Source organism: Oncorhynchus nerka, linkage group LG23, assembly GCF_034236695.1.
Source record: "Oncorhynchus nerka isolate Pitt River linkage group LG23, Oner_Uvic_2.0, whole genome shotgun sequence".
Taxonomy (NCBI): Eukaryota; Metazoa; Chordata; class Actinopteri; order Salmoniformes; family Salmonidae; genus Oncorhynchus; species Oncorhynchus nerka.
Genome location: NC_088418.1, coordinates 22730942 through 22745318, shown reverse-complemented (window position 1 = coordinate 22745318; position 14377 = coordinate 22730942). Strand labels below are relative to the sequence as shown.

General features: G+C 42.4%; 1 protein-coding gene across 1 annotated transcript; it reads left to right on the top strand.

The window, feature by feature from the left end:
* Window positions 1-1365: 1365 nt before the first annotated feature.
* LOC115106499 (inhibitor of nuclear factor kappa-B kinase subunit alpha-like) lies at window positions 1366-14239 on the top strand. Its single transcript, XM_029629297.2, has 22 exons — window positions 1366-1749; window positions 1952-2058; window positions 2523-2617; window positions 2768-2885; window positions 3179-3248; window positions 3326-3414; window positions 3594-3683; window positions 3810-3934; window positions 4066-4173; window positions 6105-6240; window positions 6501-6695; window positions 7243-7345; window positions 7583-7706; window positions 8374-8525; window positions 8747-8808; window positions 9393-9502; window positions 10093-10142; window positions 10301-10406; window positions 10661-10808; window positions 10980-11116; window positions 11234-11333; window positions 12796-14239. The coding sequence occupies exons 2-22, from the start codon at window positions 1954-1956 to the stop codon at window positions 12859-12861; spliced, it is 2289 nt and encodes a 762-aa protein (XP_029485157.1). The 5' UTR covers window positions 1366-1749; window positions 1952-1953; the 3' UTR covers window positions 12862-14239.
* The last annotated feature ends 138 nt before the right edge of the window (window positions 14240-14377 follow it).

Sequence of the window (14377 nt, the reverse complement as noted above, 5' to 3'; positions counted from 1 at the left end):
ACATTCAATCCATTTAAAATAGAAGTGCGACCCCACCTTTTGCATGCCTTTAAAATGTGATTGTAGTGGAGCCAAATCTGGAAGACATCTATAACTGACAGACATAATGACGTTTTTGCAAGTGTTAATCACTGATCAAAATAAAAAACGGATGCACCGTGGGCTCTGCCTCAGCCATAGTCAATCTATCATCAATAAGTCCACTCCTATTTATAGTTTATCTCCTGATCTTGACAAAATAACGTTTGTTATTTTTTTATAAAGACAAAACATGATCTTCTGATCTCGACAAAACGAGGGCATATTTTTTAATTTATTTATATATCCTCTCTGGACTGTCATAGGCCAGAGCGTTTGCACCTGTCTTTTCAAGAGGTGAATACGCATTGAGTATGGAACAAGAAGAACGTAAAACTGTGTGTGTCAGTCACGTACTTTCACTCTCATGGTGTTTAAGGTCTTTGGCATGACGTCATACGGAGCGACAACTTTTGTCGGACACAACAGTTGTGGCCAGATGTATGTATACAGCTACCGACGGAATTGATGCATAAAATCGTCAAAAAACGTTTTTTTGTATTTTCGGGGAGAACGTTAACGAAGACTAAAACGAACTATTGTCCTAACCTTAACCTAATTATCTTAACCTGCTGCGTAAGTTCTCCTAACCTGCTACGAAAAGTAAATGTCCTTAGCTTTATACAATCTAGTCCTCACCAGGAGCTCAATTATAACCGTATAATACATTTAATAAATATCTGCGTGTGCCATTTCTGAAAAGACTGCACAAGCAGGCTACAGGCCTACTTACAGTGGTAGTCTATACACTTCAATGCAAAATATCAACTGTCTATTCAACTGTTAAATTCTACTGTAAGTTATAAACCTCGCTCCCTTTCTGATGCAAAAAACGTGAAATTACAATATCTAATAGGCACAATGAGAGATGTGCATGGTAATTCGCTGTATGGCTACTTCGGGAATATGAACTCATCATGGCCAGCAAAGGTGAGGAATTTATTCTACAATGGTTATGATACTGTATATGTACAATGTTAATAAATTAAATATTGTCTACTGAAGAAATGTAACATTACATTATTCAGATGCAGTAGCCTACAAATGTCAATGGAAAAGGTGAACCGTCTGTTCTACTGTTAAACTGCGCATCAGTTCGGGTCAAATAGAGCTAATACTTGAAATGGCTTATCTATTTGCTACTGTGAAGTGGTTCCAGTTAAATAAGAGATGGAGTGAATGGTAGACTATCCTAACTATTTCGCGAATATTAAACCATCACAGTCAGCGTAAATAAATGAGGCCCCTGGCCCCCCGTTTCATTTTTTTTAAATTCAGAAAAGCTGCCGGGTTTCTTGGTGACGTCACATCTAGGAAAGCGCACATTCCTGTCTAGGTGCATTGGTCAGACACAAGAAGATTATCTTTATTTTTCTGGGAAAAAAACAGCCAATGACTCTCGTATGAAATAGCAAAGTAACGTAATACTTATCTTAGATTATAGTATTACTCCAATAGTTTCCCAGTTTTGATAGCCAGCAGCGTTAGCTAGCTGTCTGTCCAACGAGCTAGCTAACGGTAGCTATGTTTACTTCGTCTACGAGCTTCGTTGAACAGTCATGGGTACAACCCTGCGAGGAAAATATGGGCGATTGTAAAGTTTAAACGTCTATATTGGCTATTAATACGTTTTGTTTACGGACATCATCTGACGGTGGAGCTAAGTTGAAGGTACTAGCAAGGCAAACTTGAAAGTTGTTTAGCTAGCTAATGTTAGCTAGCACCACTAACGTTAGCTGTTATAAGTAGTTTAGCTATCAAGCTAACAGTTAGCTAGTAAATGCTTGATTTACAGCATAGCTGGCTAACTGTACATGTTGCCAATTTGCATAGCCAAATGTAACATTAATCGTTCATGTTATTAACGTTACAGCAATGGATAAGCCTCCTTTCAGACAAAACCAAAACTGTGGAGACTGGGAATTCAAAGAGAGATTGGGCATGGGCAGTTTTGCCCATGTCTACCTGTATCAAAATCATGTAAGTATTCCAACTAGCTAGCGAATGTTAGTAACATTTCTATAGTTAACCCTAGTTGTTGTGGATTTGAATAAAGGTAGCTACACATCCGGCTGCCAAATCAGATCTGGAGATATGTTTACAAGTAGGTGTGAAAGGTTGTCAACCACTTCCTAGATGTAAACAGTAGGCCTGACTGGGTGGCAGATAATGTATCATAGATACCTGCGTTCTGTTTAGTATGATGTAAGAATGTAAATTGTTGACCTGTATTTGAATAAAAAATAAATAAAGATAATGTATCATAGGTCCAATGGCCACCAGTTGAGAGAAACACTTTGTAGCCTAAAAATAGCTTTTGGAATACCGTACTGTTTTGTCATTTTCCCTCTGTGAATTCATAAGTACACATCTGTTGAATTGACCAGCTGTTACAGGTTCAATCAAGATAATAGATTATACTCCCCCCCCCCCTTGTTTCCAAGGATACATCAGAAAAAATAGCAGTGAAAATGTGTCGTCTGGAGTTAATACCAAGAAACAAAGACAGGTGGAGCAGAGAGATCCAGATCATGAAAAAGTTTGTCTTCGTCGTATTATCCTTTGTACATCATTGAACGCCACACACATTTGAACAGTGTGACTTCTACCTTTTCACTGATACATTGACATATCGGCATTGGCTTGTTAGTATCAAGTACAATGTTTTTCTTATCTCTTTCATATTCAGGTTGAATAATCTCAATGTAGTGACAGCGCGAGACGTGCCAGAGGAGATGAAGCACATTGCCTTAAACGACCTTCCACTGCTGGTGATGGAGTACTGCTCCAAGGGAGACCTCAGAAAGGTGGACTGCAGAGGATTAATACTTACTTGTCAATTTTCCTTAAAGTCCACGCAAATGTGTCATTTTGATTTGAAACCCCTTGGCACCTTACATACTCTCCTGGGGGTGGGGGGTAGAGAAACAGGGTTAGCCACAGCCCCTGGAGTAGTTAAGTGGTAAATGCCTCGCGGAAGGGCACGACAACAAAATTGTTTTTTGGGGGGCTTGCTCTGTCATGAGGTCTGAAGTATACATTTTGTTCTTCATATTAGCAGCCATTTGTCTAACAATGTGTTAATGGTTGAATTTGACAGATGCTGAGCAAGCCAGAAAATTGCTGTGGCCTGAAAGAAAGTGAAGTGCTTTCCCTGCTTAATGACGTCGGTATGTACTGTACCACACCGTTGTGTTGTGTCAATCGTTGCTCTGCATAGAGCTGATTTTCTGAATGGTCTTAACAGGTTCAGGCGTCCAGTATTTACATGAAAACAAGATCATACACAGAGATCTTAAACCAGAAAATGTAGTGCTGCAGGATGTCAACGGAAAGGTAACCCAGTATTTATGGACCAGCACACAGAATGTATCACCATGCTCTGTTTTAAAACAGTCTACATTTTTGTGCTATTGGTGTTGTAAAGTGTGAAATCGACTATGGTGACATTGTTATTTTGAAAGATTACTGTTCATCTTGCAATGTTACGATTTTTCATGTTTTTCCTTGTTCAGTTGGTTCACAAAATCATAGACTTGGGCTATGCCAAAGACTTGGACCAGGGGAGTCTGTGCACCTCTTTTGTGGGAACACTGCAGTACTTGGTGAGCATAATATCCATCCCCCCGCAAGCACTCCTCGATTTCTATTGATTCAACATTACACCACTGTCTTTGTTTGTGTGTTAAAACCAGACTTCCATATTGATACATTGCATATCTTTTCCCCAGGCACCTGAGCTATTTGAGAATAAACCTTACACTGTCACAGTGGACTACTGGAGTTTTGGCACAATGATATTTGAATGCAGCTGTGGATTCCGGCCGTTTCTGCACAATCTTCAGCCGATCCAATGGTAGTTGCATTTGATTGTGTCCCCAACCCCGAAGGAAATTAATACAGTAACACAGTTCTCAAATGCTAGTTATCCTCCAAGGGGCACTAGGGTACCATCCTAAATGCCATTTCAATGTTGTTATTCCTCAGGGCCAGCAAAGTGCGGAGCAAAGGTCCCAAAGACATCATGGCCGTGGAGGAATTGAATGGGGACGTCAGATTCTCCACACATCTACCATACCCCAACAATCTGAGCAGGTCCGACGCCATCACACACTTCATTCTGATGGCGTTATTAACTACCTGTCGCCTAACATCTTTATGTACAGCAGGGTCCTCGAAGGATGTGTATGCTGGTTCTCATCGTAACCTTTAGCCACAGACATATTTCTACCTGGGCAACCAGGTGCCTGTTCAGTAGGGTGTCATGTAACCGAGCATTGAGATATATAGACACACACACAGTACCAGTCAAAAGTTTGGACACACCTACTCATTTAAGGGTTTTTCTTTATTTGTACTATTTTCTACATTGTAGAATAATAAGGAAGACACCAAAACTATGAAATAACACATATGGAATCATGTAGTAACTAAAAGAGGTGTTGAACAAATCAAAATATATTTGAGATTCTTCAAAGTAGCCACCCATTGTGTTGATGACAGCTATGCACACTCTTGGCATTCTCTCAACCAGCTTCATGAAGTCACCTCGAATGCTTTTCCAACCGTCTTGAAGCAGTTCCCACATATGCTGAGCACTTGTTGGCTGCTTTTCCTTCACTCTGCGGTCCAACTCATCCCAAACCATCTCAATTCGGTTGAGATCGGGTGATTGTGGAGGCCAGGTCATCTGATGCAGCACTCCATCACTCTCATTCTTGGTCAAATAGCCCTTACACAGCCTGGAGGTGTGTTGGGTCATTGTCCTGTTGAAAAACAAATGATAGTCCCACTAAGCGCAAACCAGATGGGATGGCGTATCGCTGCAGAATGCTGTGGTAGCTAAGCTGGTTAAGTGTGCCTTGAATTCTAAATAAATCACAGACAGTGTCACCAGCAAAGCACCATCACACCACCTCCTCCATGCTTTGCAGTGGGAACCACACATGCGGAGATCATCCGTTTGCCTACTCTGCGCCTCACAAAGACATGACGGTTGGAACCAAAAATCTTAAATTTGGACTCATCAGACCAAAGGACAGATTTCCACCAGTCTAATGTCCAATGCTCATGTTTTTTGGCCCAAGCAAGTCTCTTATTGGTGTGGTTACTTTGCAGCAATTCAACCATGAAGGCCTGATTCATGCAGTCTCCTCTGAACAGTTCATGTTGAGATGTGTCTGTTACTTGAACTCTGTGAAGCATTTATTTGGGCTGCAATCTGAGTTGCAGTTAATTGCCGATTTCTGAGGTAACTGGTCTTTCCTGTGGCTCTCCTCTGAGAGCCAGTTTCATCATAGCGCTTGATGGTTTTTGCAACTGAACTTGAGGAAAGTTTCAAAGTTCTTAATCTTCCGTATTGACTGACCTTCATGTCTTAAAGTGATGATAGACTGTTGTTTCTCTTTGCTTATTTGAGCTGTTCTTGCCATAATATGGACTTGGTCTTTTACCAAATAGGGCTATCTTCTGTATGTCACCCCTACCTTGTCACAACACATCTGATTGGCTTAAATGCATTAGGAAGGAAAGAAATTCCACAAATGAACTTTTAACAAGGCACACCTGTTCATTGAAATGCATTCCAGGTGACTACCTCATGAAGCTGGTTGAGAGAATGCAAAGAGTGTGCAAAGCTGTCATCAAGGCGAAGGGTGGCTACTTTGAAAAATCTCAAATATATTTTCATATAAGTTTTTTTGGTTACTACATGATTCCAAATGTGCTATTTCATAGTTTTGATGTCTTCACTATTATTCTACAATGTGAAAAATAGTAAAAATAAAGAAAAACCCTTGAATGAGTAGGTGTGTCCAAACTTTTGATTTTCTGTCATGTAGAACAGTGAATCGTGTCAGCTCAATTTATGACAACATTCTAAACATTTCACCTCATTGAGTAGCATAACTTGAAATTTGAAAACCGGGACTCTTAACTCGAGAGAAACGACCCATGACCTGTGTAGAGTGAACCTATTTATTTCCCCTCCACCGGGGGCAATGTTAATTTGCGCTGTGCTCATTCAGGACACTGCTGGAGCGCATGGAGATGCTGCTTCAACTGATGCTGAAATGGGATCCTGTCCAGAGGGGAGGCAAGACCAACGCTGACAGCAAGAAACCCCAGTGCTTTGAAGTGCTGGAACAAATATTATGCATGAAGGTTAGTTCTGTAATGTATCATACTGTATTTATTGAGCTGACCATAGATTCTCTGTCAAGGCTGGCCTCATTTATTTGGTTTGGTCTCATAGGCAAAATTCAGTGAACTCCTTATTTTTCCTCAGTAAGTGAATGTGCAATTAATATACTTTTTCAGCAAAATGGTAAGTTTGACTGTCAGTGCTTGATATTTTGGATTGACTCAATCTGCTAGCCAGTCGGCTTCCTTTATTTTACCCATATATTCTCTCTCATTTGCAGGTTGTCCACATCCTAAACATGACCACAGCCCAGGTCCACTCCTTCCAACTGGTCCCAGAGGAGAGCCTCCATAGCCTGCAGCGCCGCATCGAGACTGAGACCAAGATTGAGCTGGTCAACCAGGAGCTTTTGCAGGAGACGGGGGTGTCGCTGGACCCCAGGAAGGCTGCAGCCCAGTGTGTCCTTGACGGGGTGGTAAGACTCCTTTTGGTTCCACTCTGCTACTTCGTTGGTGTTATGTTATTTGTTAGAATGTTGTTTTGATTGCCTGGCTTCCCAAACTTCTTGCTCCGGCCAAACGCTACACCACGGACATTAGTTTGTTCTCCGCGGTGAGTCTGGATCAGAGTACCTCCCTGACAATTTCTAGAATGGAAATCCATTCTAGACCGTCTGATTGGTCACAGAAACCAATATGTTGGGCCAGAGCCAAAACACATGTGGGTAAAGCGATGTTTTGAAAAATTTGGCATTAATACTGTTTGGTTCGAGATGATCCAATCGCTGATAACTTTGTTTTGTACAACACCCCTCATTTTGACTTCACCACAAACAACTTAAATGACGACAGTTCCCAGACTGAAGTATGTAGCAAACGATAGAGCAGCGGAATAATTAATTTTGAGTCGTCGGGCAGGTTTCGATGCAACACATCGTAAATCTTACTCACCTCTTCGGCATGAACATGTTTAGCATTTGACCCCCATGTAAAGTGATTGTGTGTGCTTTGTGTGTTGTGCAGCGAGGCTGGGACAGTTACATCATCTATTTGTTTGACAAGAGCCTCACCAAGTACTCTGGTCCCTTCAGTGCTAGACAGCTGCCTGATGAAGTCAACGCTATTGGTGAGTACTGTTTCCTCTGCCCGCTGATAAATATTTTGAGATGTTAAGCCGATTTGGATCGGAATACAAGCTCATGCAATTAGAGGTAATGCTTTTTTAGTTTTTTGGGCAAAAACTAAATTGAGCATTCGGTTAAACTAGTCCTCCTTCCATCGTTTGGTTCAAAAATATCTTCAGTTTGTTCTTCCTTCATATGTACCAAGCCTTATGTAGAAGCATCTCGTCTTTTTTCCCCAGTACGGGAAGCTAAGTCCCAGCTTCCCTTGGTGGTGCTGAAGAAGGTGTGGGGCGAGGCGGTTAGTTACATCTGTGGACTGAAGGACGACTACAGCAGATTGTTCCAGGGCCAGAGGGCTGCCATGTGAGTAAGCCAGCACGGCTGTACTAGAATTAAACAAATCTGAAAGGAAGTGAGATTCTTTACGTTGAGACATTACCATATTACCAAACTGAAATTGCTAAAAGAAGTTCCCAGACTTGCTTTCGAAGAATCGGCCAGTTGCTTTTTCATCTGTGGTGTGGGATTCAATGTTCCCAATGAGCTTTGCACGCGCAGCCGTGCAGAAGCAATGCCAGCCCGCGCTGAGACGCATGAGATTGAACTTCGGTGAACTGCACTAGTGTTGCCCCATTAGTTTACACTAGCTTTCAGATCAGCTTTTCTGATGTGGGAATTGTGATCGAATTAACATAATATCAGCCTCTTTAAATGCAGCAAACATAACTTTGCAAGATTGAGTCAGCGATTTTATTGTACGCGAAAAAGGTTGCAGTCGAATTAGTGCATTTTGACAGGTAGAAGCGCTCATTCTGTAGGTAGATGCTCTTAACTGGTACAGCCTCAGTGTTCAGTTAAAGCGTTCCAGAAATCGCACAGAAGGCTCATTCTGTTCACCTTTCCGTTCACGTGCCCTGAAATTAGCTCGAGGCTGATGTTTTTTGGGGGGAAATTGGGGTGATCCCGTGTTATCTTGATGTACATTTCTGTCTTTGAACAGACAGTTATTCTATTCTGTGTGTGTGTCCAGGCTGAGCCTCCTACGCTACAACACCAACCTGACCCGGTGCAAGAACGGCATGTTTGCCTTCTCCCAGCAGCTGAAGGCCAAGCTGGACTTCTTCAAGAGCAGCATTCAATACGACCTGGAGAAGTACAGCGACCAGATGCATTATGGGATCTGTGAGTGTCTGCCGGCTAATGATCGGTAGTGCCAAGAATAGTCACCCACATGGCCATGTGTCTGAAATGGTGCCCTATTCCCTACATAGGGCCCATAGTAGAGAATAGGGTGCCATTTCCCAACTTAGGGAATAGGGTGCCAGTTCAGAAGCAACAATGGTTTTGTGTTGTGAAAAGATGTTGAGTTGTTTTCGTGAGATTTGGTTCTTTTTACCCCACAGCGTCAGAGAAGATGCTGAAAGCGTGGCAGGAGAACGAGGGGAAAGCTGCTGCTTATGCACAGGTACCAGCAGGGATGGGGACAAACTTAGGAACCTTGCCGCGTGCATTCTGGGTGTAAAAAAATATATATATATTTTCATGTACAATAGATTTTCTTCATTCCAAATTGATTGTTGGTATAGAACACATCTGCCCTTGTTTTGGTAAAAGGCTAAGGGATGGGGCTGGAGAAATGTAACCACTCAAATTCATAGACAGAGCTCTGGATGCAAGGACTGACCATCCATGATATCAAAATGTATAGTTTTGATGTTATAAACTGTTTTAGAATGACATTGTTTACAAACATTGGACTAAAACAAGTGTATTTTTGGGGTTCTGATGGGGTACGACAGTTGAACTAAACTCATGACCTGTTAAGACGTTATATTCTTCAGGAGTCAATGGGTACATATCATTAATTTATATGTCCCCAAAAAATGGATGTGGTAACTGCAGATTGCCCCTTTAACCACAGGTCTAGAATCAGATTACCCCACCAACTGTTATCGTCAGGTTAATAAAAGTATGACCCTCTATCAGTGCTCAGGGACAACTCTACCTATTACCATTGAAAGACCAGGTGTAATGTGTCTGGTCCACCAGGTGGCAGAGGTGAGCCACCTGGACGAGGAAATCATGTCGTTACACTCGGAGATTGTGGAGTTGCAGCGGAGTCCCTACGCCCGTCGCCAAGGAGACGTCATGGAGCAGCTGTGAGTGTTCTATACCAGTCGTGAATGACACGCTCTGTCTCTCCTCCATGAAACGCATCAAGGGTCTATCTGTCTGAGCGATGTTCTATAGATTCCTGGGGTCATTTCATGTTTTCCTGTGTATCTGCACTACATGTTGTTCAAACATTCAAACCAGGTGAATCTTTCCTTTTTAAGTAGAAATGGATGGAACCTTATTGAGATGTCTGGCTTCTGTGTCCAGCTAAAGCTAGTAGCTGATCTGACCGCTAACCTAATCTTGTTCTTTAATTTGCATTGCCAGTCATATACATTTTAGAGAAGTGTTTCCCAACCCTGGTCCTCCAGTACCCCCAACAGTACACAGTTTAGTTGTAGCCCTTGACAAATGTACCCCGTTCAAGGGCTTGATGATTAGTTGACAAGTTAAATCAGGTGTGCTTGTCCAGGGTTACAATCAAAATGTGTGCTGTTGGGGGGTACTCGAGGACCAGGGTTGGGAATCACTGATTTTAGAGTACTCAAATGCACACTTTTTAAGAAGAAAAGGTCAACTCTTCTGTATAAAATGAATGTTCTAAAATAATGACTTGTTTATTCGTTGTTTTCAGAGAGGAAAAGGCCATTGAACTCTACAAACAACTGAAGATGAAATGCAGAAGTAAGCCACTTTGGACCAATAAACAGTCACTGCACTGCAGCTGTCGTAAATGTCCATAAGACAATAGTACTTTTGGATATGGAATAGAATCTGTAATGGTACAACTGTAATTCTAAATGCTACCACCACCTGACACCAGTGTGCTGTTCTTCCCTCAGCGCCTGACCCTGATGTGAGCAGCGACAGCTCCGAGATGGTTAAAGCCATCATCCAGACTGTCCAGAACCAAGACAAGGTCCTCCGAGACCTCTACGCACATCTCAGGTAGACAGGGTCCGGCACTGTTCAGTGGACCGTCACCTCACCCGGGTCATCAACGGAGCGTTGCAGATAGAAATAGCATGAGTAGAGCTGACATGATTCTACACTCTGCATGTCAGAGAGGCATGTGTCTGTTCAATGCAATATATTTATCTCGTAATTCTGAACGTTCCGCAGAAATGTGGTGATATGGCTGCCTAGTTGGATTTTGCCCTCTTTGCTATTCCTGAGGTTTTACTGTCTGCCCCCCCATGCAGTAAGATCTTACTGAGCAAGCAGAAGATAATTGACCTGTTCCCACGGATTGAGAAGACGCTGGAGAACATCAAGGATGCCGACAACACTGTGATGCAGATGCAGGTCAAGAGACAGAGAGAGTTCTGGCACCTACTGAAGATTGCCTGTGTGAGTGACTGAGAGGTAGAACCAGAGTTCAGTTAGTCATAAGGTCATGAGATCTACTGTAAGATGGCATTGGGTTATTTTACATCGTGCAATTTTCTATTGACCTCACTTAGCTAGCTAGGTCATAATAAGTGAACACGTGTTCAGTGTAAGTCATTTGTCTTCTCCCAGGCTCAGAACTCTGCAAGGAACTCGATAGCAGCCAGCCCAGAGTTGTCCAACCCCCTGCAGGTGTCCCAGTGGGCCCAGTCTGCCCAGCCCATCAGCAACCCTCACCCCCTGACCTCCCTACCAGGACCCAACGATAGGTACTGGGCTATACAGTAGACAGACGGGAGGGGTTGACACGTTATATGTAGCAGAATGAAAAGGAATGGCCTTAGGACAGTAGGTGACTTGTTCTCTTTGTTTCTCCTTCCCTCCAGTGATGCTGCCCCGCGTCTGCTTCAGGAGAACCAGAAGTACCTCAGTCAGCTGACCAGCCTGATGCAGGAAGCTGCTGACGAGCAGTCCAAAAGCATAGTGGTGAGTTGGGACGTTTTCTCTCAGCCGGCAAGACTTGTAATGGAAGCCTGGTATTCTGTCAATGCAGCGTCTTATATCTCAGTGTTGCACGTCACCACGTTTTCTGCAGTGTGTTAAGTCACACGCAACGTCTGTACTGAAGAAAAATAAATTTACTGCGTTATAGTTCATATAAGGAAATCAAGTCAATTGAAACAAATTCGTTAGGCCCTAAACTATGGATTTCGCATGACTGGGCAGGGGTGTAGCCATGGGGAGCCTGGGAGGGTATAGGCCCACCCTCTGGAGGAGCCAGGCCCAGCCAATCAGAATGAGTTTTCCCCACATAAGGGCTTTATTACAGACAGAAATACTCCTCGGTTTCATCAGCTGTCCGGGTGGCTGGTCTCAGACGATCCTGCAGGTGAAGAAGCTAGATGTGGAGGTCTGAGGCTGGTGTGGTTACACGTGGTCTGCGGTTGTGAGGCCGGTTGGATGTACTGCCAAAGTCTCTAAAATGACGTTGGAGGCAGCTTATGGTAGAGAAATTAACATTACGTTCTCTGGCAACAGCTCTGGTGAACATTCCTGCAGTCAGCACTCCCCTGTAAAACTTGAGACGTTTGTGGCATTGTGTTGTGACAAAACTGCAATGTCAGTGGCATTTTTTTATTGTCCCCAGTACAAGGTGCAGCTGTGTAATGATCATGCTGTTTAATCAGCTTCTTGATATGCCACACCTGTCAGGTGGATGGATTATCTTGGCAAAGGAGAAATGCTCACTAACAGGGATGCAAACAAAGTTTGAGAGAAATAAGCTTTTTGTGCATGTGGAACATTTCTGGAATCTCTTATTTCAGCTCATGAAACATGGGACCAACACTTTACGTGTTGCGTTTATATTTTCGTTCAGTCTATAACGTGGAATTGAAACATGTAGGTACTTGTTAAGTTTGCACCACTGGTGTGCGTCATTTACCAGTCACACTGTTCTGTATGTCCACTCCCTATCAGGGTGGGATTAGGTGTCCCAGGTCAGGAGGGTGATAAGGTTCCCTCTGTCTTTTTCCCAACCTTGTGTTGTATTAAGTGGGCTCAGACATGTCCTTAAGGCTAACTGGCTAATCTCATCCATTCGAAACATGTCTGGGGAGGTTGGCTGCCTTTCCCAGAGGGCACTGAGATTGATACGGTGTCTAAACCACAAACCAAACACCATGGTCTTCACTAGTTACCGCAGCCCCGAAGTCAAACCCCACCTAATTCTGCAATTTGTCCTCTTAAAATGTGATTTTAAACCTTAACCACACTGCTAACCTTATGCCTAGCCTTAAATTAAAAACCAAAAACCACATTTTTGTTCATGGTTTTTCACAATATAGACAATTTTGACCTTGTGTCGACTCCACAGTTAACCCTTTGTTTGTTACAGCGACAACCTTAAAGCTTCATTGAGGTCAAGTGTTATGTCATCTCTTTGTAGGAGCAAGATTGGAGCTGGACTAAATACGAAACATTGTCTACGAAACTGCTCAAACGAAATGTGTGAATACATGTCAACAGTAAACAAAGCACTGTCCAGCTCATCCCTGCCTGCCCTCCAACCAAGTAACACTAAGGACAGAATGCTGTTAACAAAATGGAGTCACGGCAGTTCATGTAATTGTACATTTTGATGTGCGGATTTGGTAACTCACTTTAACGGCTAACCTGAGCTTCTTAAAAAGGCAGATCAAAAAATACAAATGCTCAATGGTTTTCTCTTCTCCGTTTTCTCATCTATTTGGTGAGAAGGGTGGATGTAATCATTTTGTTTTTATATGAACAAAAAAAAAGAGTCTGAACACGACATGTCAGTCGTCCATTACTCTTCAAGCAAATGTAACCTTTTAATTTGACCTTGCAGATCATTGTGCAAATCTAAGTACCACTATTCATCAAAATCCATATTTTACTATTATCTTATCAAAGTATCAGAGTAAACTGCAATTGATTGTGAGTCAAAAGTTTTGGAATGACAGAGCTGGAAAGTGTTTGGGCTAAGGAAACGAGAGTGATAAGAAAGCTTTCTATGCACGGGCGTTTGTGTTCAGCCCCATCATGTCTCGTGATGTGACACAGCACAAGGAAAAGAGAGGGGGGGAAGGAAATTACAATCGACCAGCAGCACTTTTGACATTCCCAAGCATCCTCCATCCTGTTTGTGCCGAGGAAGTAGGAGTCAGACATCTGGGGTCCTAGATGCCCTCTAGAACCCTATTCATCAGTCTGGGCCCTTGTGACACACCTCTTGTTATAATCATCCAACGGGACAGGAAATGTATCAGCTGTATTTGAAATCAAGTCATGCATCGATCAAGGGGAAAGGGTTTTGACCATATATAAATTGTATTTTGATTGACTAAAAGTATTCCATCATGACTAAACACACTTTACATGGATTGGGGGGTGGAAATCCTATAGTTACTTTGTGACGTTTGTGTCACCAAGAATGCTGGTATGTTTTTTTCCCACATGTTGAAAATGTTTAAACCTGAAAAATAGAATACCACAAGTTAGATTCAGTTTGTCAGGTGCACTGTCATTCTTTCTTTTCACTGGATGCTCAATGAATAGAAACGTATGGCGTGCCATGATAAATGATTGAACGCACCACCCGGGAGGTGTAACAAAGATGAAGTACACACTTTGCTCCAGAAAGAAATGTACATTAAATCTATAAGTTGTATTTATGTAGTTTAAAGTGCAATGGATACCGTTTATTTTGTAGTATTTAAGTGACCTGCTATGTCAGTTTCCCTCTTCAAGGTTTGTCACCATCTGATGTTAAAAACCCATGTCTGAATGTTTTACTTTTTTAGTAATTGTATTGTGTAGATATCAAACATGGACTTGGTATTACAATAAAAAAATGGACTTGGTAAGAATTTGTATTGCTTTATATTAGTTCTAAGAAGCTAATGTTTGTGGTGTTCCCTGTTTCTGCAAGTGGTGCCCACTGTCTATATTTTCTGAACTGACGCTTGCTGAAGACGGGAGGCGTTTGTGTGAAGGAGTTGCTTAAA